This window comes from Lethenteron reissneri, chromosome 38 (genome assembly GCF_015708825.2).
Source record: "Lethenteron reissneri isolate LAM-NWPU_2019-01 chromosome 38, ASM1570882v1, whole genome shotgun sequence".
Taxonomy (NCBI): Eukaryota; Metazoa; Chordata; class Hyperoartia; order Petromyzontiformes; family Petromyzontidae; genus Lethenteron; species Lethenteron reissneri.
This window is the reverse complement of record NC_083816.1, coordinates 9,689,409-9,714,841: the sequence shown is the minus strand read 5'-3', so window position 1 is coordinate 9,714,841 and position 25,433 is coordinate 9,689,409. Positions and strand designations below refer to the sequence as shown.

General features: G+C 47.2%; 1 protein-coding gene across 3 annotated transcripts; it reads left to right on the top strand.

The window, feature by feature from the left end:
- The first annotated feature begins 54 nt into the window (after window positions 1–54).
- LOC133351648 (inositol hexakisphosphate kinase 2-like) lies at window positions 55–23,794 on the top strand. 3 transcript variants are annotated; one of them, XM_061567008.1, is made up of 7 exons: window positions 70–137; window positions 267–313; window positions 3,880–4,078; window positions 14,255–14,345; window positions 16,005–16,159; window positions 16,894–17,069; window positions 18,975–23,794. In XM_061567008.1, the coding sequence occupies exons 3-7, from the start codon at window positions 3,889–3,891 to the stop codon at window positions 19,494–19,496; spliced, it is 1,134 nt and encodes a 377-aa protein (XP_061422992.1). In that variant the 5' UTR covers window positions 70–137; window positions 267–313; window positions 3,880–3,888; the 3' UTR covers window positions 19,497–23,794. The 3 variants fall into 3 exon arrangements, with proteins under 3 accessions (XP_061422993.1, XP_061422992.1, XP_061422994.1); XM_061567009.1 differs by lacking the exon at window positions 267–313 and having other exon boundaries at window positions 55–137; XM_061567010.1 differs by lacking the exons at window positions 70–137; window positions 267–313 and adding an exon at window positions 3,458–3,497.
- Window positions 23,795–25,433: the final 1,639 nt, after the last annotated feature.

Sequence of the window (25,433 nt, the reverse complement as noted above, 5' to 3'; positions counted from 1 at the left end):
TGTGTTGCCAACGTGAGCTTTGGACGTGGTGCGTAGGTGAAAGCAGAGGCGGAGTCTTGGCCAGGAAATGCGTGCGAATCGACAAACTGCTCCTGGCGCATTTTGTGCGTGTACGTGGTTGTGTCACCACCCTCCCGGTAAGTGTCTCAACACCTACAACTTATCTGCTGCTGCTGCTGTTGTAAATTTCAAGTAGTCATGGTGGGGAGGGGGAGGGGAAGGAAGTGGTTTTGTGTGGTTAAAAGCAAAGGTTGTTTTTTTTTCAGACGTCTTCCGCGAAGCAGCCGGAGCCGGAATCGCATTCGTCGTGTCGGTTAGTCGCTTCGCACTTAAATCGCAGCCGCTTTGGAGCAGATCGTACGTTGCGTCTTCATTTTTTATGTTTTCACTTTGTGGTTTATGATGAGGACGATGGTCATCGTGGTTGGGATGCAGTCGTTTGAATTCATGCGCGCGCGTTTTCATTTAAGTGCATTTAAAACAACGCGCTATTCTGTACATTATATGGCGCGTGGCAGCGTGCATATGTTGGGGGAGCTAAGTGGCAATGTTTGAGAACCGCTTTTTGCGTTTAGTTTGTTGTTGTCCTTCCCCCCGCACCTCCGATTAGCACGGTTGACTGCGTCCGGTGGGAAATAAGTTCAACATGCAGAGAACACGCAGGCCGCCCAGGACGAGATGGCTTTGTGAGTTAAGAGTTCGTAGGAGTATTTTTGCTGCTTTTCCTTCGCCTTTGGAAGGAGCGTCATCGACAGCGGTTTACGATATGGGATGTAGTGTGTGGATTGCGTGGCCGCATTCGCATTTGAGGTTTGTGTTTAATGTGTATCTCGACGAGTCTATATGGATCCCCGTGTTTATCTATAATTGGCCTCTGAATCTCTGTCTAGTTTAGTTCATGACTGTGTTGGTTTATCTTCTTGGTTCTTTCGGTAAAGTCACGTAGAATGGAAATAATAAAATAATACAAATAAAACATAATAAAATAATTCTCACGACGTTTCGGCCACAACGCAAGCAGCCGTCCTCAGGTGAAGAACAGGTCTGTCGAGAAGACAGAGTCTGAATGACAACCCCAGGCTTGGAGCGTCTTTTTTAAGCTGGGTTATTGGTTTAGTTGGAATTAATTGTACCATTGATGATGGTCAATTAACAACGCACGGAGGGTAAAGTGGTGCAGCACTGACAATGCTTGTTCGTACCACCGCTGGTGGAAAGCCCTCCCAACTCTTACGCAGGGTTCGGCAAAACCAAAATAACAAGGAGAGGCATTTATCTTTTGAATTCGGTAACAAACAAAAAATCCACCAAAATTTTCAAGAGCCGCAATGCACTGTGTGGTCAACACGAGACGGGGTGGGTCCTTCATAAAGAACGTGTCACGAAGCAGGCAATTGAAGAGCTGCAGGTTGTCGACCCATGAACTCGAGAGGATGCTCTGGAGAAGGCCCCCTCTTCAGGGTTCATTCTGGCCTCCTTTGATGAATGCGTCTTTGAAAGAGATGATAGACCTCACATTTTACCCCACAACCATACTCGATGTGCCGACTGCTCAACCGTTGTTGTACCCATTTATACCGCTGGGTGATCACGGTTTGACCTGGGGCATTCAATAATATTTACCCATTATTTCAACTGCAACGCCGGGGAATTGAACTGGATTATTTTTGTAAGTCCAGCTTGCGAACCATTGCACCAACGTCCACAATATCGAAGTGTGCTTTGAATCAAATGCCTTTTTTAAGTCTGGCGTCTTTTTATACTCTTTTGGAATATACATATCAATCATCAACCACGCTGCTGCAAAAACTGCAGAACTCGTTTGAAAAAGAGCCATGAGACTCACTCAGGCTTTCATGGCTTAACAGGCGTAATAATAACGAACTGTAATACATAACATTTTTGAGCTTGGTCATGTGAATCATAACATACTCTGTGAAAACCTAAACCGCATTCTGCACTCCCGAGTGGCTGCATAGCTGCAAATTCTTTTGTGCGGTAAAAGCGAACGAGTCTGAAGTTCTGGGTTGTGCCTGTCTGCACAGGCAGTCAGTCCTCTGTCATTTCACGGCATGCCAATGTTGACGGTGCTTTTATACCGTGGGAATGCGATAAATATTAACCACATTACTTTGGCCATTCTCTTTTACAACCTCGTGAATGTATGCAGCTTGTAAGCGTAAATTGTGTAACCGTCTGTGCGGTCGTGGGGCATTTTCGTGACTGAAAGAAACTTCGGCATACGTGTACATTGATGGTAACAGTCTTCATGACTGGATGTCTGAAGCCACCGGTTGAGCTTTATTGGACTGCATTGGCTTTCGCGACCAATATCCATAATAGAGGGGTTTTTTTTGTTAGACCGCGTAAATATATAAATGTGTTGTTGAAACCAGCCAGATTTGTGATCTGTCTGTCGCCTGATGAAGCTAGTTGTAATTACTGGCGAAACCTCATGGGACCTCCTTTGCCAGTGTCAAAATATAAGAATAGGTTTTCCACTTTTTTCTGGCAACAAAACAGGTGTTAAGATGTTAAAACACCAAACTGAAACCTTTTGCAAAGAATCACGTCTGCATTAACCACAGATACTTGTGGTGAAAATACAAACAAAAAACATGCTCTGACAGTATGTGCATCGTCTTTGAAACTGATTGGTCCACACCAGAGACAGCTTTCTTTAGAGCCTCGTCTTAAACAGTGTTACGCCAGAGGACGCCTTCTTTGTCACTTGCAAAGGAGGTCCCATGATGTAGCTGCTCACCCCGAGCTCTCATTGTTCTAACAGTGGCGTTGTCTTTGTGCTGTTCGCCTTTTGGCGTCCTCTGGTCCAACACCGTTTGAGACGAGGCTCTAAAGAAAGCTGTCTCTGGTGTGGACCAATCAGTTTCAAAGACAATGCATATACTGTCAGAGCATGTTTTTTTTGTATTTTCACCACAAGCATCGTGGTTAATGCAGACATGATTCCTTGCAAAAGGTTTCAGTTTGGTGTTTTAACATTTTAACACCTGTTTTGTTGCCAGAAAAAAAGGGAAACTATATTCGTATACTGACGAAACGTTGTACTCGGAAAGTAAATGTTGTGGCTTGGCTCTCCAACACACAGGTGTGTTGTACTTGTGACGAATTGGCACGTTCTGTTTACGTGACAATCCTTACTAGTCGGCTGTGTCGTGTGGTGGCGGGTTTTAACGACACATTTATATATTTACGCGATCTAACCCAAAATAACTTCTTAAGGACTACATTGATCAGTACATTGGTACCTATACATTATATCTTTGTAAACGTGAAAATCTTGTGGGGGTGGTGGAGGGGTGGGGGGTGGTGAAGGGTTAAATTATAAACTAAAAAATTGTCATAAAACTACCACGTGGCCCAACGAATCAAGGTTCAAAGAGTTGGCTTGGGTGTTGCGGCCAGAACGACTTCGTCCATGCTGACACAGTCATCTTGATCCCCACACCTCCGTCTAGCGCGGCAGGCTACCTACGGTGCGAAAGAAGTTCAACGTCCTCATTTTTAAATCCTTTATATTAAGTTCGCTTGCTCGCTTAGGACCGTGCAAATCTTTCGGTCGTTTTTTAACCCACTTCTCCGTGATCCAATCGAGCTGACATTTTCCACACAGACTCGTTGTGCGTGACAATTAATGTTCGCGAACATTTTTTTCCAAAATTTTACACTTTTTAGGACAAAAATATTACATGTAATTGCCAATTGCTTAATGGTGGCAGGCAATCATCTGACCCATAGGTGGCAGCCATCTCAAGCCAGAGGACGAGAGCACTCTCGCCGCCATGCATATAAAGGATTTATAGTGAAAAACTTTGTTGTTACGGGTTAATTTTTATCTTCTCGACCTTCTCAATGCAGGGCGGCCCGATGGACCTTTCTCCGGAAACCGTCGGGGCGTCGGGGCGCGTCCTGCAGCCGTTCGCACACCTCGTGGGGGGCCACGCGTGCGTCCTCCGCTTCAACGACGCCACCATCTGCAAGCCGCTGCTCCAGCGCGAGCACCAGGTGTACGAGAGCCTGCCGCCCGACATCGCACGCTTTGCGCCGCAGTACAAAGGTGAGGCGTTGGGGGGGGGGCTACTGTGGTCGGGCTTTGCCTGTACTCGTCGGATTCACCGCACGACAAAAAGGGGCTCGGAGGCTTGACGTTCGTCGCGGGCTGGCGATGGCACTTGATGCGATGCGGCTCGGACGTGGTGCAGCCTATCCTCGAAATAACGTGGGGCAGATGTGCCCTTGTTCGGAATAGAACTGTGATGTTTTTTTTTTTTTTGGGGAGACCCGTGAGAATTTGGTTAAAGTTGGAAAACCACGGTGCCGAAGCTCGGACCGTTGTTGTTCGCTACGTCTCCCTCCACCTCTCAGCTGTAACGTCATTTGCCAAGCAGTCCCAAATGTAGAATTGTGAAGTTAACCGCTGTAGCATTGGAATAAATGTTTTAAAATTGGCTTATCATTTTCGGTGGTTTCAGTGGCATCTTCTATCTTTTGCATTTTATATATTTCTAATCTAATAAATTCTGGTGACAGGAAATTTGCAATTATAAGGGTAGAGGGCGTTCTTTATGTTGTAAAATAACGTTCTCCAAGATGACTGACTGTTTTGATTGTTATTGCAATGTCAACAGGGTTTGTAGCTCAACTGCCACCAATGGAATGTCAGCATTGTACACCCCAACACCGCTGGCACTTAATAACGGAGCAAAACATAGAGGCGATATCCAGTTGGACGTCTTTAACCATTGAACTCTTTTTATCAGTCACTTCCAGTTGCGATGTGCACCTGGTAATCGACTGAAATAATATAGGCAAACAGCTTCTAGGCACAAATATATGAGACGCGTGGCCGAGAACCCCCGCCCCTCCTCCCCGTGCGCTTCGGGAGGACACACCTCGCACGGAGCTTCTCGATTGAAAACTCATTTCATTCGATCTGCTCTTTGGATTTTAGTTTACTGTCCTTCCCTCGCACCTGAAATTAGCACGGGTGGCTACGTAGGGTGTGAAAGAAGTTCTAACGCGGTGCTTTTATAGCCCCGAGAACAAATGACTCGGTCCGGTCCGGCCGTTCGCGTAACTGGTGCCAAGCCACCCCCAGCTCCACTTGCTGCTACCCTGTTGTTGATGTAAGCCACTGAAGGTGAGTCATGCCGAACTGACAAGGTTTATGGAACTTTTTAGAAAACCAATTTCTTATCTCCGAGCTGATATCGCTTGTCTCCCAGCAAGCCCCGATCTCTCGCACCAACATCCCCAGGCAGCACAAAGCCCGCAAATGCCACTCCGGTGCCATGGGTGGCACAAGGGGAGTCACCATCTGCGACGTATTATGTTGGGAAGCCACTGGAGCCATGCACTTTTAAATATAGATTTAAAATATAGATTTAAAAGTGGAAAGTTCAGTTTGTTTTTCATCCCCCACACCTCGAGCTAACACGGTTGGCTACGTACCGTGCAAAAAAAGTTCAACATACGTCCACACGCGTGTTTTGCTTTGCGGATTGTTAAGCATTCTGCAGCGGCCACATGTACCCATTCCACACAACACGCAATATCGATGCGTGTATTGTGAGCTTTGAGAACTGATGTTTATTGATGCAACATGACACCTCGACAGCTGTAAATACCTTTCACCTTACCGTGCTCGTCTTGATTGCTTGTAGTGTGATGTGGATGTTCTGCCCTCGAATGGGGCCCGGTAATTAGTGTGGGGTGTACTTGCTGATAACGTCCGATAGTCCAGTCGCATATCGTTTTACGAGCCTGCCTCTGCTGACAATATCCTGAAGGTTGAAACGAATTCGGAGCTTTTGTGTGCTTTGACAAAATGCTGCTTGAAAATGTTGGTCTCCAAAACCATTAAGTTGACAAACTAAAGACACATTTTTAAATGCAGGGACACATAATGGAGTGCTGAGTATATTTGCTAGCACCCTCTATAAGAGGTCATTTCCTTCTTGCATGCTCGCTCTGTAAAGCAGCATCACCATCTGTGGCCAGTGGATACACATGTTTCAATTAAGGTGTCGTCCGTTTTTTGAATGATTAATGAACGGCAGTTTACGCGACCGCATACGCTTGAAATACTGGGGAAAAAATGTATGTAGCTGTATTTTTTGTTTCACTAATGAGCTTCGGTGATAATTATCAAGCACACGCAAACAGAAAGAAGCATTTGAACAAAAGTAGCAACGTTGGCCCCACATTGCATGACCAAACTGTTTGTAATACAGACCATTTACAGAAGTGGCTGCACATGAAGAGAAATGTAAATATTCGAGACACTCGATTCAGAACACCCTACACCTCAAGACATGGAATCCTACCTGCTGGAAATAGTCCTCCCCATCTCCCTCCTTCACTGAAGTCAGAATTAGATGGACTCGTCACTCTTCAAGATCTCATGGAAGCTCTTAAAGAGCTTACACCTGATAAAGCCCCAGGACCTGATGGTAGGACTATGGAATTATTCAAGAAGATTGGGACCCACATCCTGTCCCACCTACTAAACACTCTGAATGAGGCAGAACTGCAGGGAAAGTTGCCAGACTCCATGAGGGAAGCCAGAATTAGTGATCCACGAGCCAGGAGGATGTAGCCAGCTATAGACAAATCTCCCTATTCAATGCTGATTATAAAATATATGCAAAGGTGCTTGGAAAAGGCCCTGCCGAGCATCATTGGGGAAGCCCAGACTGGCTTTATCAGGGGGAACGATTCCGCAGATAACATCCGGACCCTCGTCAATGCTGTTGATATCGCCACAAAATAAAGAAAACGAGATTACTCCATTGCCCTGGATGGCGAAAAAGCATTCGACAGCGTAGAATGGAAGTTCCTGTTGAGCACCATGGAAGAAATAGGAATACACCGGCCCTTTTCCTCAAGTGGTGCCAGCTATTGTACTCGGACCCCCTGCGCAATGGTCTCCACCAACGGAATCGTTTCATGAAGGTTGACGCTCGCGCGTGGAACTCAGCGGGTCTGCCCCTTATCCCCGCTCCTGTTTGCGATATCCATAGAGGCCTAGAGAGCAAAGGGCTGCGCTACGGGGATCGAGAGAATAAGAGAAATCTCTATGCAGACGATGTACTATTAATCATCACCGAGCCCGAAACCTCAATCCCGGCCCTCCTGAAGGAGCTTAAGGAATATGGAGAAGTGGCAGGATGTAAGCTAAATGTAAACAAACCAGAAATAATGCCCATCTCCCCAGACTTCCCGGCCCTCCCAATTGCATTGACCCCCTTCAAATGGTGCCCTCAGAGGATTAAATATCTCGGAGTCTTCAATCCGAGTCGGCTGAGTGAGCTTTTTTAAGGTGAACTTCCCCAATCCACTCCAAGAGATCTAAACTTCCCTGGAAGTGTGCAATATCCCATTGTCTCTTCCTGACAGGGTGCACTCGATTAAAATGTTGATCCTCCCAAAGATGTTGTACCACCTGAGAATGATTCCAACCCGGATCCCACAAACCTTTCCCCCCAGAAATTACACTCCAACATTTCCTCTTTCATCTGAAATTGCAAAGCCGCGAGAATAAGTTAGACCCCTACCCAGACGAGGAGTGAGAGAGGACTTGCTCTATCCGCCTTGGGAAAATACTACTACCTCACAGCTGGCAGGTATGCCACGAAGCATTGGATCTCGGAGGAGAGGGACGGAGTGTGGAAATCTTGGGAAGAGGCCTCAGTCTCGTCATGGAATCTGGAAGGTCTCGCTCACTCGCGCACCCGCAGGATAAGCCCTTGAGCATAAAGCCGCTAGAGATGGTCAATACTACGCTGTGGATGTGCATAAACAGAATCACCCAAATCCTGAGGGGACTCCAATCCTACTTGCCACTTTGGAATAATCCGGCACTGCAAGTTGAAAACAAGAGAATCAGATGGTCTGATTGGAAAGTGGCCCAGATTCATATAGTCGGGGACCTTATGGCAGATAATGGCCACATTGACACATTACAATCTATTAGATAAATACCTCCAGGTTCGGGAAGTGATCACCAGCGCCAGAGGAAGAGATCTAATACCACCCCCTCCTGGGGTAATAAAATGGCTTCAGTCAGTGTGGCATACCGGCTTCTGCTCTCAGGGACGAACAGTGGATGACCTCAGACCCTAGCGCTATGGGAGCAAATAGTAAATCGGCCAATCTCCAACAAGACATGAACCCAGATTTGGAATTCCACTTCCCAAGGGGTCAGATCCCTCCCCCTGAGAACTATCCAATTCAAATTTCTACACGGAGCCTAAGCGACCAATCAGAGGAGGGCCAAGTTTGGTGTAGCCTCATCTCCGGAAGGCCCGAGGTGCCCCTTGGGTGTAACACGCGATTACAAACATGCTTTCTGGTCATATCCGACTATTGATGAGTTATATGAAAATATAATGGGGGTATTCAATACGATGAACAATACATCTGTAAAAAATAAGTGTAGAAACTACGCTGTGGGGCCTAAGAGAAGTGGGACTGACTCAATAGCAGAACATTTTGTTAAGGACTCTCAATGTAGCAGCCAGAAAAACCATATTGAGTACGTGGCAGAATCAGGGACCCCCCTCCCATACTCAATGGTTGTATTCATTAGGGCCCAATCTCAGCATTGGAGCATCTGACCTATAAGCTCAGAGACAAGGAAGAAGAATACACCACGTGCATGGGTTCCATTGCTAAACATTAGAACACTCTTACATACCCGACCTGGCACCCCCCCCTCTCCCCCAAAGAAAATATCTCCCCCACCTGCTCTGATGAGTCCGGATTGCCTAATACCGTCGATACAAACTGGTAATGCCATCCAGAATGTCAGGATGTTGCAATGTGTGATGTGGGGGAGTGTGTGGAATAAACAAATATTTGTCTTTATATACTAAACAAATAATTGAGACATTCACCCCCACCCTCTGATAGTGTTTTGTATTTTAAAAAAAAATTTGCTTTTGCTGCGGTCTGACGAAGCATTTGAACTCATAACGACCTACTGTACTAAACTATGGTGGTGGTGGTCGTGATGCCGTCATGTGGCCTTGCAATCCCAAAAAAATCCGCGGGCGCCACTGTTAAAACAACCTTGCAAGTTTCTGAATGCCCCCTCCACATCACCATCCGCCTCTGAATCAGCGTGCGTTTAGAGTGTTTGGCTGCGCTGCATAGCTCAGTGGGCCTTACCTGGAAAAATACAAAATAGTGTTTTTAGTTTCAGTAGAAGTGTGTACGTCACAGTTAGCGGATAGGCGGGTAGGTCAACTGCGGTGGGATGAAGTGTGGAGTGCTCTCCCACCCCGGCCAGTGCAGAAGAGTAGGCCAAATATCCTTGTCGAGAGGGGCTGGCGAGAGCTCCCTGTGGTGGAGGGACCTCCCTCCCGCCGGCAGTGGTGTGAGCAAGACATTTCAGGGCTGCACCTTTACCTTTGTACTTTATCTTCACCGCTGTAGATCTCTGACGAATATACATTCGCAGACCATACGCCTCCTTCACACAGCTGTCCCTGCACCTCAAAAAAACAACTGTTTTGTACACTTCCCATCAGCCACCTGCCCTCTGGGAATGCACAAATTCAGCGGCATTCGGTCAACACAAACTCTGCACCAATATTGTCATACAGCGTCTCCACGGCAGAGGGATGGGATGTTGAACTTCTTTCGCACCGTACGTAGCCAACCGTGCTAATCGGATGGTCGGTGATGTGCGAAGCAAAACAGATATTTTTCGACTTAAAGCTTTCGTGACTGCAGGGATTCATCTTCTTGGTTCTTTCGGTAAAGTCACATAGAAGGGAAGTAATACAATAATAAAAATAACTTGAGCCTGGTGGTGTTCATTCAGACGCTCTCTTTCCGACAGCCCTGTTCTTCACCTGAGGACGGCTGCTTGCGTTGTGGCCGAAACGTCGTGAGAATTGTATTTTATTATGTTTTATTTTTGTTATTTTATTATTTCCCTTCTACGTGACTTTACCGAAAGAACCAAGAAAACAGATATTGTACAAATGTGTGAAGGACGTGTATCGTCAGCCAATTTTACTCTGTTACTTATATTTCCCACAGCGACGACGATTATTACAGCAATTTTGCGTTTTCACATCTGTGGACGCGGATTGTCCGTCGTGGGCCGCCCCCGAGGGTGTTCCAACAATGTAAACGGCGATCGGTGCGTCACCAAACACCTGGTCAAGTGAAAATATAATTCGCCGACACCTGTATTTAAAACAGCGGCCAAGGATCACAATCACCGCTCCGCATTTGTCTTGCAGGGTCAAGGCAGTGCGGTAAGGCAGTGCCGGATTAAGCTAGTGCGGGGTCTGTCGCACCTGCTATAAAGGGGCCCTAAATAAAAAAAACACGTAAATATGAAAACACACATTTTTTACTTGCACAGTAAAGCAATTGAATTTTTCATTTGCTCTACAGCCAGATAATACGACAAATTGCTAACCCTTAACACCCAGTCGTTCGTAAAAGTTTAAGGCGCTATAGTACTCTAGTAATAGAGCAAGTGCAGAATCACTGAACCGGAATTGATAGCTTGAAAGCATTTAGCGCGGGGCCCTTGAGAGTGCGGGCCCGTAGCTACTCCATATGCAGCTACTTGTGCTACTAGGAGAATCCGGCACTGCAGTAAGGGCGCAGACCAGCGGTCCCCAACCTTTTTGGCACCAGGGACCGGTTTCGTGGAAGACAATTTTTTCACGGACCGGGGGGGGGGGCGGGGGTTCATCATTGGGTCTTTCCCCCTTTTCAAAGAAGCTCTCCAGCGACGTTTGTATTTTACTAATTTTGGCTACTAGGGGTTAGAGCTTGTGGGCTTACCAACACTGTGACTGAGACAAGTGTGCAGTGCGGGAAAGAGGCGCGGACGGAAGTGGTAAATAATAAAACAATGGGGGCGGGACACGCGCGGACTCACCGCTCACCACTATGCGGTGTGTAGAGTGTGTACACACACGGACTCACCGCTCACCACTATGCGGTGTGTAGAGTGTGTACACACACGGACTCACCGCTCACCACTATGCGGTGTGTAGAGTGTGTACACACACGGACTCACCGCTCACCACTATGTGGTGTGTAGAGTGTGTACACACACGGACTCACCGCTCACCACTATGCGGTGTGTAGAGTGTGTACACACACGGACTCACCGCTCACCACTATGCGGTGTGTAGAGTGTGTACACACACGGACTCACCGCTCACCACTATGCGGTGTGTGGAGTGTGTACACACACGGACTCACCGCTCACCACTATGTGGTGTGTAGAGTGTGTACACACACGGACTCACCGCTCACCACTATGTGGTGTGTGGAGTGTGTACACACACGGACTCACCGCTCACCACTATGTGGTGTGTGGAGTGTGTACACACACGGACTCACCGCTCACCACTATGCGGTGTGTGGAGTGTGTACACACACGGACTCACCGCTCACCACTATGTGGTGTGTGGAGTGTGTACACACACGGACTCACCGCTCACCACTATGTGGTGTGTGGAGTGTGTACACACACGGACTCACCGCTCACCACTATGTGGTGTGTGGAGTGTGTACACACACGGACTCACCGCTCACCACTATGTGGTGTGTGGAGTGTGTACACACACGGACTCACCGCTCACCACTATGTGGTGTGTGGAGTGTGTACACACACGGACTCACCGCTCACCACTATGTGGTGTGTGGAGTGTGTACACACACGGACTCACCGCTCACCACTATGTGGTGTGTGGAGTGTGTACACACACGGACTCACCGCTCACCACTATGTGGTGTGTGGAGTGTGTACACACACGGACTCACCGCTCTCACCTCCTGCTGCTGTGCGGCCCGGTTCCTAACAGGCCACGGACCGGTACCGGTCCACGGCCCGGGGGTTGGGGACCCCTGGCGTAGGCAATATGCGCAGGCATGGCCGCCCAACACTCGGCAACCGATATATATTTAGTCCGTAATAATAGTGGTCATTGGGTTAGATCGCGTAAATATAAATCTAGAAATATAAATGCGTCGTAAAACCCGCCTCCACCCGACACCGCCAGGTTAGTTGAGGGTTCGTCACGTAAACAAAACGTGCCAATTCGTTACGAGTACAGCACTAACCGGTGTGTTGGAGAATAAACCCACAACATTGTTTAAACAAAAACACATCCCATCTTATTTGCAGGAATATTTAGTATATGTTTCATAATAGATTTAAACGATAATTAAATACCGTACAGAACTGTGAAATCTATTCTGTAATGTCATGGGATATGAGGAGTGGTGCGCCATATGAACCCAGCTTTCCCCGAGTTAGATTCCTGTAAATTGGTAACATTAGTGCCGATTGACATCTGAATCGGTACTGTGTCTCCCCTGGTCGCACCCCCTTTACCAAATCGCACGTACTTCATAACCAGCGTGGTGAAGTATGTTCAAACGACCTCCATATCTGACACGGCAGCCGTCTGGAACGCTCTTCCTCTCCGATGCTAGGAAGCCACTGGAGCTATGCACTGGTAAATCTATATTGAGAACTCGTTTGTTTAGACCTACTTTTTTGCATTTTATTTGTCCTTCCCCCACACCTCCGATTACCTCGGTTGGTTACGTACGGTGCGAAAGAGGTTGATCATAGATACAGCGTATAAATACCTCGGTGTGGCTGTTCAAGTCTTGGCTCATTATGATTCTCTTCTCTGTAGTCTGAGACTAACCGAAGATCAAATGTAGACTTATCCCTCCGGTTGGTTACGTACGTTGGGAAAGACGTTGATCATAGATACAGCGTATAAATACCTCGGTGTGGCGGTTCAAGTCTTGGCTCATTATGATAATCTTCTCTGTAGTCTGAGACTAACCGAAAGATCAAATGTAGACTTATCCCTCCGTCGATCGGTATTTGCCGCCTCCCCTCGACGCACATGCCCTACTTTCTATATACAGGCTTGTTTTTACTTGGCTGCATTAATATAAATAAAATGGCCAGATATGATGTAGATTTAACAATTGACTCGTTTGATAAGACTTCCATTTTTATCAGTGTGTCAGGAAGCAATTCTGAGCTTTTTTTTTATCGCGCAACTCTCACGGGTCCAGTCCATCACGAATGTGCACTATAAGGGGCCATGCATTGAGTACGTACACATGGAGGGGGGGTTAACCCAAATGCGTAACTTGCGTATGGGGGAGTCTACTGACAATGTATGTACGCATAGGAAACGGGGGGGGGGTGGTGAAGCCTCAATAATAATTTGTCTACATTGGCCTTCAAATGAGTTATTCATCCGTGATCGTTTCTGCGTGGATTAAATATCGGCCGTTCTATAGGATTTTGGGGGGGGGGGGTGTAAAAAGTCCGCGTGCCTACAGGGAGGGGGGAGGGGTCAAGTTTTGACAGACTTTTGCGTGCCTACTAAAGGGATGGCCCCTAACCGCACGTAGTATGCTCTTTGGAACGACACCACTTTGAGTCTCTCTCGCAAAACTGGCTCAGGCTCGGGGATGGATCTCGAACTTGAGCTGGTACCTCGTTCCACGTCTTCGGGTCCGTAGACCCCGATAGCGCGCTGGTGTAATGCATTACCTATTACTTTACTTACCCTAACAATGTGCTGATGCAATGATGTTATAAATTGCACTGCACTGTATACCTCTGTGGTTACATACCCCCCCACCACCCCCCACCAAGCCTTCACCTTCTCTCTTCTCTCACGCTCATGCCATGCAACAATCCCCGCTGTGCATCTGCACACGGGAGCTGATTTAAATTGCTCGTCAAAACATTACCGCATTTATTGTCATGGCCAGTGGCACTCGGATTCCTCCAGTCAAAGTAAAGACTCTGAATAAAGATTCTTATGTAGGAGGGGCACCACGGTGGTGAGATGTTAACTCCCTCGCCCGATATGCAGGAGGTTAATGGGTTCGATCCCATCCCTGATGCCAGTGTATTTGGAGTTTGCATGTTCTCCCCGTGGTCGCGTGGATTTTTCTCCGTGTCCTCCGGTTTATCCCTCCACATTTTAGAAACAACACGCATTTAGAGTATTTGACTGCTGTAAATTTCCACATGATGATAAGCCACTTCCTTGAGCTATCATTTGTGGCCAGGTCACTTCTGAAAAAGAGCTACATAGTTCAGCGGGCCTTAGCTGGTAAACTAAAAATAGTTTCTAGACAGTGGGTCTTGTAAATCCAACCAACCGTGGTCAATCCTGACTGTTGCACCTCCTGTCTGCCCTCAAACCAGGCACTGTGTCCTTGAACATCGAGGAAAGGAATGGCGAGAGGTACTTTGTCAACTACCCTCAAGTGGACAACACGGAGGACACCAGGAGATGGTGAGTGGATATTCCATTGATGCATTTTAACATATGAATGCATATACAGTACTGCGAAGGGCTGTCCTCAATATACACGTTGCCCTGGTTACACAAAATTGTCTCGTCTTCATGGCTATCACTCATTTTCCCTATCTCCATATTTCTCTGTCTATCTCAGTATCTAAATCTAGCCAGTCACCTCGATCGCCCATCCCAAAGGCTGCGACTGATGCAATTTGTGTGTGTGTGTGCTAATGACCAGCTCTGGTTTGGCAGCGGAGGTCTCACTCCAAACCAGTGGAGCAGCATTATAATTTCAACAGCTGTGTAACGCTGTGTGGAAGCTACCCTTGGCCTGTCGCTCGGAACAAAGCTCTAGGTCTTCTCGGCCACAGTTATGGCTTCCCTTCTCTATGCTTGCGAAACGTAGAGCCCTCTAATGGAACATCTGTGCTGGTTTAGAACATTCGGGCTAGCCTGCCTACGATCCATCCTGGGTCGAACCAGACTGGATTGTGTGAGGAGTTCACAGATCCTTGAAATATCAGGACACGAAGCTGTGTTGGCTGGGTCATGGAGCCCGCATGTCCAGTTGTTCAAGGAGATTTTGTTCGGCCAGATAGATGGGGCTAAACAGGCGCGGCACGGGCTAGAGAAGAGATGGACTGAAATATTTGGAGCTGATTGGACTGCCGATGACTGGTGCCAGCAGTGTCGATATTGATTTCTGTGGAGGTGGTTCGTGAAGGATGCTGCAGTGGTTAGCGCGCTGTGCTAGAGCCCAGCAACCCAGTGACTATCATTTGAACCGGTCCTGGGCCTCCTCCAGGTACACTCAGCCTCCTCCAGGTACACTCAGCCTCACATGAGGACCTGGTGTAGTGTGTAAACATCAGCACTATGGAGACAAAGTTCAGTCGGGCGTGGTCCTGACTACCCACCCCCTCGTATGCCGTGCCGGCCTTCATAGGTGCTCGCTTACAGCACTTTCCCCAAATGTCGGTTTAGGCTATACGGGGGATCTTTGTCTTTGTATGTACATAATAACGTACAGCGCTTCACTGCCAGATAAAGGGCCTCCCACACTCTATTGGATATGTGGGTTGTTTGACTATACTTCACCATGCTAGTCACTGCAGGTAAGTGAAGGGCTGGCCTATGATAGGTTCTGATATCGTTCACCAAAAATAATGTTCGCTGAGCTTGAGAATCAAACTTAGATTCAGAGAGCATTGTACTCGCCACTACACTCCCACTCCACCCTTATATTTAGTATTTAATTAAAATGGCATTTTATTATTTATAGCGATCACTTACAATGTTTTTGTACAAAATAATGCATAATATAAATACTGTTCTTGTTTGTGCTTATCAGGTTAATTGAAGTTACAGTCAGTTATATTTTTGGCAAACAAATATAGTGTTTAAAACTCCTAAAACATTGAACTGAGCAAGTGAGGCAGGCGGTTCATAACAGCTGTTTCAGTGGACCCACGGCATTGCTGAGGCCCCGAGTTAGAATCGGGGGGGGGGGGGGGTGCTGCGCTTCTCCCAACACGACAACATTCTCCGTTGTCGCTTGAAGCGAATTCCTTTTCTTCGCCCCGTGACTGACACGGACAGCGCCGTGAGATTACGATCGGAGGCGATCAGCGTCTCGTCGTCGTTTGCGAGCAGCGAGCAGCAGAATGGACGTGAGGGCGGCACGAATGGCGGAATGGATTTCGGCCCGGACGCTCCTCCCGCTGAAAATGGCAGTGACGTCCGCAACAAAGACTTCTGCGCGCGGATAGAACGCCTGCAGACAAAGTTCAAGGACCAGAACCAACACAGTATCCTCCGTGCCGCACTGCACTCTCTCACACCTGCGCCGGCAAGAGTACGTGCGGTAAAGCGGTTTTGTCAATCTACCACTGGATGATGGCCTTCCCACACCGTACTGTCCGTCGTGGGTTTTTTTGACGTTGCTTCATTATGCTGGTCTCAGTGTGGGTTGGCGAATACGGAAAGTAAAGATGTGGGGGGGGGGCATAGAAGTACAGTCTAACGATGGATTTGGCTGTGCTCTCCTCCGCTGCCCGAAATGAAGCCTCGAGCTGAAAGACATTTGTAAAGGCATATTTCGGCTAAATTTCACATCAACTTTGAAAGAAAACCCAACGAGATGCAGGTGCAGCCCTGGAATTGTTTGCTCATGAATCAGAATCTGTATTTAGACTGGAGGAGGAATCCGATAAGCCATGAAGCTCTTTTTCACAGACGTCCAGTAAATTGGGACTACGCGACATAACATTCGTCACCCTCCTGAAAAATCGTCACGGAGCCTCGGCGAGGTTTTCCTGAGTAGACGAGCGTAACAACAATAACAATAAAACACGCCGCTGATGACGACGACGATGATGATGACGATGATGATGATGACGACGATGACGCCGACGATGACGACGACGACAATGACGACGCCGATGACGACGATGATGACGACGACGACGACGACGATGACGACGATGACGACGACGATGATGATGACGATGATACAATTGATTCCTTGACGAGCACCCCGCAGGGTTCATCCTGCTGGAGAACCTGGTGTCCGCGTACGTGGCGCCGTGCATCCTGGACCTCAAGATGGGCGTCCGGCAGTACGGAGACGACGCGCCCAAGGACAAGAAGGCCCTGCACACGCGCACGTGCCAACAGAGCACGTCGTCCGTGCTGGGCGTGCGCGTCAGCGGCATGCAGGTACAAACAAAAAGAACACCGGCCAAGAGAAACAACGATGGTAACACTCGAGTGAGGGGCACGCAACCGTGTTCCATTGATTTACGTGCATAGACACAGAGTGGCTTGCTAGCTTCCTTTTGTATTTCCACAACCCCCCAAGTTTATCCCAATTGCGACATCAACATCATGTCGCGAGACGAGAAATGTTCTCGGATCTAACATCACGTCGCCATGGGGGTGCCACGGTGGCGAGATGTTAACTACCTCGCCCGGTATACAGAAGGTCGTGGGTTTGATCCCGACCCTTACGCCTGCTGTATATTTGGAGTTTGCGTGTCTCTCTCCCTGTGGTCGCGTGGATATTTCTCCGGGTCCTACGGTTTGTCCCTCCACATTTAGAAGCATGCCTTTTAGAGTATTTGGCTGATATAAATGTCCACGTGAGAAACCACTTCGTTGGGTTATCATTTGTGGTCAGGCCACTTCTGAAAAAGAGCTGTATAGCTCAAGGCGGCCTTACCTGGTGAAAGAATAAATAGTTGAGAGCGTAGTTTTATCACCCAGAACAACGCAAGCCTTTGTGTTCGAGAACGGCCCACAGAAGCAGAAATTCCAGAGCTACCTCTGAGGTGCCTTTGATGACCTCTGGACCACACGTCATGGGGAGGGGGAGCACTTCCCCAATGGCTCTGCCATGTGAGGGCGAAGTTCGTCGCTTGACCATCAAACTGATATTTTAATTCTCAAAAACTGTAATTTAGCCAAATTTTAAATGTGGAACCAAATTTCAACATAATGGGTTTTTTTGTACAGTTATTGTGACCGGGCTGAAACGATCAACTCGCTACACTCGAGAACCGGTTGAATCACATACAGATGACTGAACGTAGAATGGCTTTTTAAGCGTCGTCATCTTTATCCTCTGCCGCCCCTCACAATCCCGCGATGTAATATTCCACCTAGCACCTGCATGCATTATTTATTTGTGGAAAATTGACATGACGGTCACACGGTGACATCCTCAGCATGGCTTGTAACACTGTGACATCAGTTGCTTCGGTTGAAATGCCATTGGCACTTAATCGTCCGAGTTAAACATTCTACTGCATTTTTTTTATTCCCTCCCAACAATGGTCTCTTTTGGTTCATAGAACAAATTGTCTGTGACTTTAGGCTTGCTTCGCAGTCTTTTTCGATAAATTTCGATTTAAAGCTTTCGTGACTGCAGGGATTCATCTTCTTGGTTCTTCTTTCGGTAAAGTCACCTGAAGACGGCTGCTTGCGTTGTAGCCGAAACATCGTGAGATTTATTTGATTTTATTATGTTTTATTTTTATTATTTTATTACTTCCCTTCTACGTGACTTTACCGAAAGAACCAAGAAGATGTGTGGAGTTAACTTACATCAGTTGTTATAATGGCTCCGCTCCGCCAATGAGATTCAGTCAACTTGATTCAGGGTTTGCCTGCTTGTACAAATGCTGCTGGAAATCATTGCTGTCGTAGAGCTGTGTCCTTCACTTATTTTCAGAGGGGGGGGGGGGGTACTTTCGCTGCTAAGACATCCGTGTAAGGAGCTCCTGGCCACCACACATGAAACCATTGGGTTTGACAGCACGATGATGGTGTTTTCACATTGTGTATTGTCAGGGGCCGCACGTCGTCAGGGGCTGCACTAAAGGCCACCAGGGGCCGCCAGTGGCCCGCGGGCCTTGCAACGAAGAACGCTGTCATAGAAGGCCCATAGACTGACTCGTGTTGTCAGGCGGCTCCCGGCACACGAAGCCAAACGTCAGACGTCGCACTCAACAGCGCTCCGTACAACCCGAAACGCATCGAACAGCGAGTAATACTTTGTGCACCGAGAGCCCACCTTCCTGAAACAACAACCGAAATCCTCGCCTGGGTCCCTCCCTCCTACAGGTGTACCACGTGGACACACGGCAGTACGTGCACATGGACAAGTACGTCGGGCGCAAGCTGTCGGTGAACGGCTTCAAGGAGACGCTGACCCAGTTCTTCCACAACGGACAGCGCCTGAGGAAGGACCTTTTGGAGCCCGTCCTGCGCAAGCTCTCGGAGCTCAGGGTGGCGCTGGAGCGCCAGGACTCGTACCGCTTCTACTCCAGCTCCCTGCTCATCATCTACGAGGGCCAGGAGGAGTGCCGAGTGGGCAACGGGCACGGCGATGGAGCGACGGGCGCGTTGGCGGCGAAAGTGGACGTGCGCATGATCGACTTTGCTCACACGACGTGCCGGACGTTTCTAGACGACCCAGTGGCTTACGATGGGCCGGATGAGAACTGCATCATCGGGCTGTGCAGCTTGATCCGCTTCCTCTGTCAGGTGAAGCAAGAGGCCGAGAACGTGGCCGTCAACGGCCACGCGCACGAGACGAGCTCGGCGCAGCTGGATCCGGCATCGCTGTGTACTCCAAGCCGGTGACCCGGCGAGGGTAGGGGAAACCGGTGCACGGCCAGTGCTGTCCGAATGAGTTCTCTTCACCGAGGAAAAAAAATAATACGGTGTTCTCAAGGATTAAAAGACACTCCTGAAAGCGAGACTTGGGCCCAGTGTCAGTAGAAGTACGCAAATCTGGTCACCCACACCCCCCCCCCCAACACATTAGTTTGTTGTCCTTCCGCCGCACCTCCGATTAGCGCGGTTGGCTACGTACGGTGCGAAAGAAGTTAAACAAACATCCACTGGATTTTGAGACTCGTCCCCAAACTTCAGATTTAAATTACAGGGGGGGGGCACAGTGTGACTTATGATCCATAGAATACGGCGATTGTAGCAAGTGTACAACTCATGTAATTTTAATATTTGCACGCCTCATAGAATAGCATTTTAACTCGAGGGCTGAAACGTTTAAGCTACCAAAAAAAGCAAGTCGGGGAAGTAAGCCATGGTTACGGTGTACATCGTTGTGGTTGTGCTGCATAGGGGGAGCGGTGGTGCAGCGGTTACGCCGCGCTACGAACCCGGCGACCCGAATTCGATTCCCGCTCACGGCCAACACCGGTGACGATTAACTGAACCGGTCCTGGGCCTCCCCTAGGTCGACTCGGCCTCAAGTGAGTACCTGATGTGATGTGTAAAAACATCGCCACTGGGGGGGGTGGGGGGGGGAGGAGACAAAGGCGGTCGGGCGTGGTGCTGGCCACCCACTCCCTACGTGTGCCGTGCCGTCCTTCGTATGTGCTCGCTTAACAGCACTGGACCCAACGGTCTGTTAGGGCTATACGGGGGGGGCGGCGGTCTTTGTCTTTAGCAGCGTAGTGCTCTGGTGTGGTGTGCGCTCGCGTTGTGGCGCGTGTTGTTCGTCGGGAACTGAACGCCCCGGAAACGCCTCCCGGCCGCGTGCAGCCACAATATGTTGGACATGGCGCCACCATTGCTCTCAAATTTTTCGCATCTTTTTGGACCTTGAACGATGCTTTTGCAACGAAAGGGCAATTGCACAAATCCTAACACACGTTAATGTATCCTGCAAATTGTACGGCTTTCTGTTCCAAGTGAGGGCGCTTAATGTTCTGCTCAAGTAGTCATAAGTTCTGCTCATCACCGAGGCTTACACCTGTGCGTGGCGTTTTTTGTAAATGTAAGTCGCGAAACATGTCCAGTGTCAACGTTAGTTAACATCACTGCTATTTATTACAGATTTAAATGTTTCACTCTGCAAAGCTTCATTGAGCCTCAGAATGAGTGTTTATTTCAGGATGACCTTGTTTGGAAGGTTTGGGCCAATTTAACTGCGAGTGTTGTTAAGCATGGGAGGGAACCCAATGTCTCAGGAAACCCTATAATTAGTTTTGTTTAAATACATTAATCTACGTTAATGTTACAAAACTGTGCTCGACAACCAAGCATCGTAATAGAAATGAACATGTGGACTAACGCCGAAATCGGGTCAAATATTTCCATAATTTCAACTTTTAACACTTGTATTTTCTTGTACTTCGAATAATACGAATCCTGTGAAGCTCTCGGTTCACGTAAACCTGAGCTGGATACAAACCTTGTGATTGAGAAACCTTCAACATCCCCCCCCTCCCACCATGTTTAACTTTGAATGCCCCTGAAACTGCAGGTGTGCAATATTTGATCTGGAATGGTCCATTTATTGCCAGGGGAGAGGGGGGGATGAGAAGGGAAATGGACTTCCGTGTACAGAGTGAACTAGTGAAATGTGCTACTTTAAGATATGAAAAAAACAAAGCAATGTCGACATCGGATGTAACTTTTAAGACTACCTGGTACTAACAGATATTTCTTTCAAACTGCTTTTCGTGTTTAGTTTGTTGTCTTTCCCCCGCACCTCCGATTAACACGGGTTGGCCACGTACGGTGTGAAAGAAGTTCTACATACATACGAATATAATTGGTAGAAAATTACCGAGTAGGTTTTTTGTCGTTGTGTTGTAAAAATGTCAAACGTATTTTTCGAGTCGTGCAGCCTGTTTGGCACAATGGCCGACGTTTCGCTCCACGTGTTCGGAGCTTCTTCAAACACCCGAAGCTCTCGGCACTTGGAGAGCATTGTCGCACATCGTGCTAAACGACGGATCCGAGGGCTGTCGAATTGCATACACAAGTTACATACGTTTCACATGAAAGTAAAAAGAGCGATCATAATATTTTTACCGATTTTTTTTTCCTATGCAAACCTCTCCGTTTACATGCACTGTCAACGTGTGAATTGCCATTTTTGATTAATGCGACTTGTTCGTTACTTTACTCGTTGAACCAATAATTGTTTTTTTGGGAGTGGACCTCGTGACACCGCACACAAACTCCTCAGTCACAACGGGAACACGTGCAGCGGTTATGACGTCATCCGACGGCATTTACAAAATGGCGGTATTTTCCTTTTGATTGCTAATCTCCCGGTGACGGCAGAAGACAATTGGCGCCCCAAGCGAGGCATTTAAGCCACCGATCCTCTACCCCCGTGCTCGTGTCCCGCCCTACCCTGGCCTGGCTATGACACGGCACCGACTGGTCATCCACCCTGGGCTATGATTCGAGGTTTTTGGAATGGCCGACCAGAGTGTGAAGATACGCATGAATGAACGTAAAGAGAGTGTAGATGGCTCACCGATGTGAAGACATGCCAAGACGGTCTTGGTTGTAGTCTGTGGAATGAATGTGCCTTCACAACGAACCGCTGCCGATCTTTAAATGAACAGGCAGCTCGTGTGCAATTTGTACAGTGGCCTATTCATCTGGCACGTCCACAGAAATGAAAGGATTGTTGACAGAGTTTCACACACAAAGCAGGTGGCTTCTACTCTTGATGCATCGCTTGAACGATTCACTTCATTGAATATCGTCTTACATTCAGGATGCACATGTTAAAGAGTGTGATCATTTGTTTTTTTTTGTTACGCTGCATGCAAATATTCACGGTATGCTGTTACAAATGAAGGTGCAGCGAGGGAAGAGGTCTGCACAAACAAGACGGTCAAACACGCGAAACAAATACCATCTGAGATGTTACAAACGATGTAAAATTAGAACCGATTCTTGAATGGAAAGACGACCCTGAATGACGACTATCCCATTCGCTGTCGGGGTGAATGATTCTATGCTTACTCTTTAACTCTTCTTGGTTCTTTCGGTAAAGTCACGTCGAATGTAAATAATAAAATAATAAAAATAAAACATAATAAAATATATATTATATTATTTTATATTATATTATTTTATTATGTTTTATGTTTATTATTTTATTATTTCCATTCTATGTGACTTTACCGAAAGAACCAAGAAGATGAATCCCTGCAGTCACGAAAGCTTTAAATCGAAATTTTACTCTTTAACTGTTTAGAGATGGTAAAGATAAGTAGACTAATCTTCAAAAAAAATATAAGAGTGGAATATTTTTAGCAAGTAATTGTTTTTATTTCATCTCGCGTCGTCTATTCCACGTGGTTAAAGGTTAATTAAGTTATCCATTTAATGCACCGTGTTGAATGTTAATGTTTGGTTGACATTTGTTAAATTCGTCCTCGGCTTAAGTACTCGCCTTGATTTCATTTTAAACGGTGACGGATACACTCCTATGTTCTCATTTCAGTGTTTTATAAAGTTAAATACCGACATGCGCTGCATTGCAGTTACATTGTCAGGGTGGTGGCCACCCATTATTGCCATGGGCTGTGTTTTACATACACATCGACTCGGCAACCTGTATGAAGTTGCCAAGACTATTGAATGAAAGTGGTTTAAAATGTGCAAATGTACAGTAATAAACATCTGTAATTATATTCTTGGTTCTTTCGGTAAAGTCACGTAGAAGGGAAATAATAAAATAATATATATTAAACAATAAAAATTCTCACGACATTTCGACTGCAACACAAGCAATCATCATTAGGTGTGAAATCCACAGCAAGAAAATTTGAAAAAAAAGTGGCGGTTTGTCCTAACGTCAGCACCACAGACAGCGATTTGGCAGTTGCTGTGGATTTCACACCTGATGATGATTGCTTGTGTTGCAGTCGAAACGTCGTGAGAAATTATTATTGTTTTATATTTGTATTTTATTATTTCCCTTCTACGTGACTTTACCGAAAGAACCAAGAATATAAATCCCTGCAGCCATGAAAGCTATAAATCAAAAATCTGTAATTCTGTTTAATGCGTAACGCTTGGTTTTAGACAAGTTAATGATTCATGCCAATTGGTCACGTTTGTATTTGCAATTATCATCCAAATAAATCAACATTTTCATTGAACATTGCCTTTTATGAACAATTTGGCCCATATTGGCCCTGAATGTGTTTTTCTGTCCTAAACAAGTTGAACAATCACCCTGCTCGAATGGCCATCGGAGGGTGCTCATCTCAGTTTATGATGACATTACTCTGGCGGGGAGGGGGAAGGGGGGGTTGGTCAGGGGCGTAATTCAACTCACTAGTACTGTATAAGATAAGCAATCCACATGCTCCCCAACTGTTGGGTCAAATAAACAAAAACGTGTGGTACTGCATTGGCAGTGGTGTACAAACAACACAAATTGCACAAGCGTTAACAGAACTGCCCTGAGAAGCAAACTCTATAACGGACGTTTTGGACAACGAGTGACTTCTCTCTGCCATAATCAACGTGTGGAGTTTTCATTACAAATAGACTTGGTGCCGTCAAACATGTATCTCTTCCAGTTCAGGTAGATAAACACATTCCTGCGGAGGGAGCTGGTAGGAACGTTGGGTTGCTCGGTCAATGGCCAGGGTCAACGGCGGCGTGGTGTCTTCCGCAAATATGCCCGACTGTGAGGGCGGGCACAAGCCGGCGTGAGTAGGTTAAACGTTGAGTTTTATAAGGGCACCACGGGGTGACCAGCCCCTCCCCAGTTTTGTTGCCAGATAAAAGGGTAAAAAAACAATTACTGTATCATGGTTGTTTTTATTTTGCAACGGCGAGCTTGGGTATGCAGGCTGCAGAGTTCACATTTGCAGTGACCTTCATATTTGTGTGTCTCTCCAGGAGTGCCGTGAGTTGTCGCCTCATTGCAAATCACTGGCAACGTCTCGTCCAGGAAGGAAGGGAAGTAGGTGGAATGGGGGGGGTATCCGCATAGGGGCTCAATGCGGTCAAATACATGACGATGAAATGTAATACGAGCAGGTAAATAAACAACGACGACTTCAATAGTACCATAGTAGTCGTCGTCGTGGCAACGCCGCTGCTGTAACACGATAGCCACTGCGGGCGAACCGAGCAGGTGGCTTTGATGTTTTAAAATATATATATAGATTTAGGGGCCGTCCATAAATGACGTCACGCACCTAGGGGGGAGTCAGATATTTGTGACGATGTGTGACGAGGGGTGGTTTGGTGTGACGTGACATGAAAATGCGCAACTTTAAATACGTATAGACAACACGTTCTACTTATTTAAATAGACTTTTTAATAAATGTTTTCTCCTACAACATCAGAGTGCAGCGCCACATTAAATACGCACTACAATGACAATAGTTTAAAGCGATTTGAAGCATGTTGAATTTTTTTGGGGGGGCAGAGCTTTGTGACGTCATATTTGAGGGGGGGGTCTGACTTTTTGTGACGCCGTGTGACGAAGGGGGGGGGGTGTCAAAAATCGTCCAAAATCGCGTGACGTCATTTATGGACGGCCCCTTACGCCGACTTACCGTCCGGACTTTGCGTTCTCAATTCACGGCAAAAAAAATCACCGTCGGGTACTTCCTTGGCAAAAGTTGCGCACAGTCGCAAAACAAAAAACAAAACATTTAAATAAATCTCGTTCGCAGATTCGGTTCGTCGTTCTTGAGCGCTGGGCACGAGAACTCGATTGACGGTGGCGGCGTTGCAGCGGCCGTGCAAGGGACCGTCCATAAATGACGTCACGCGAT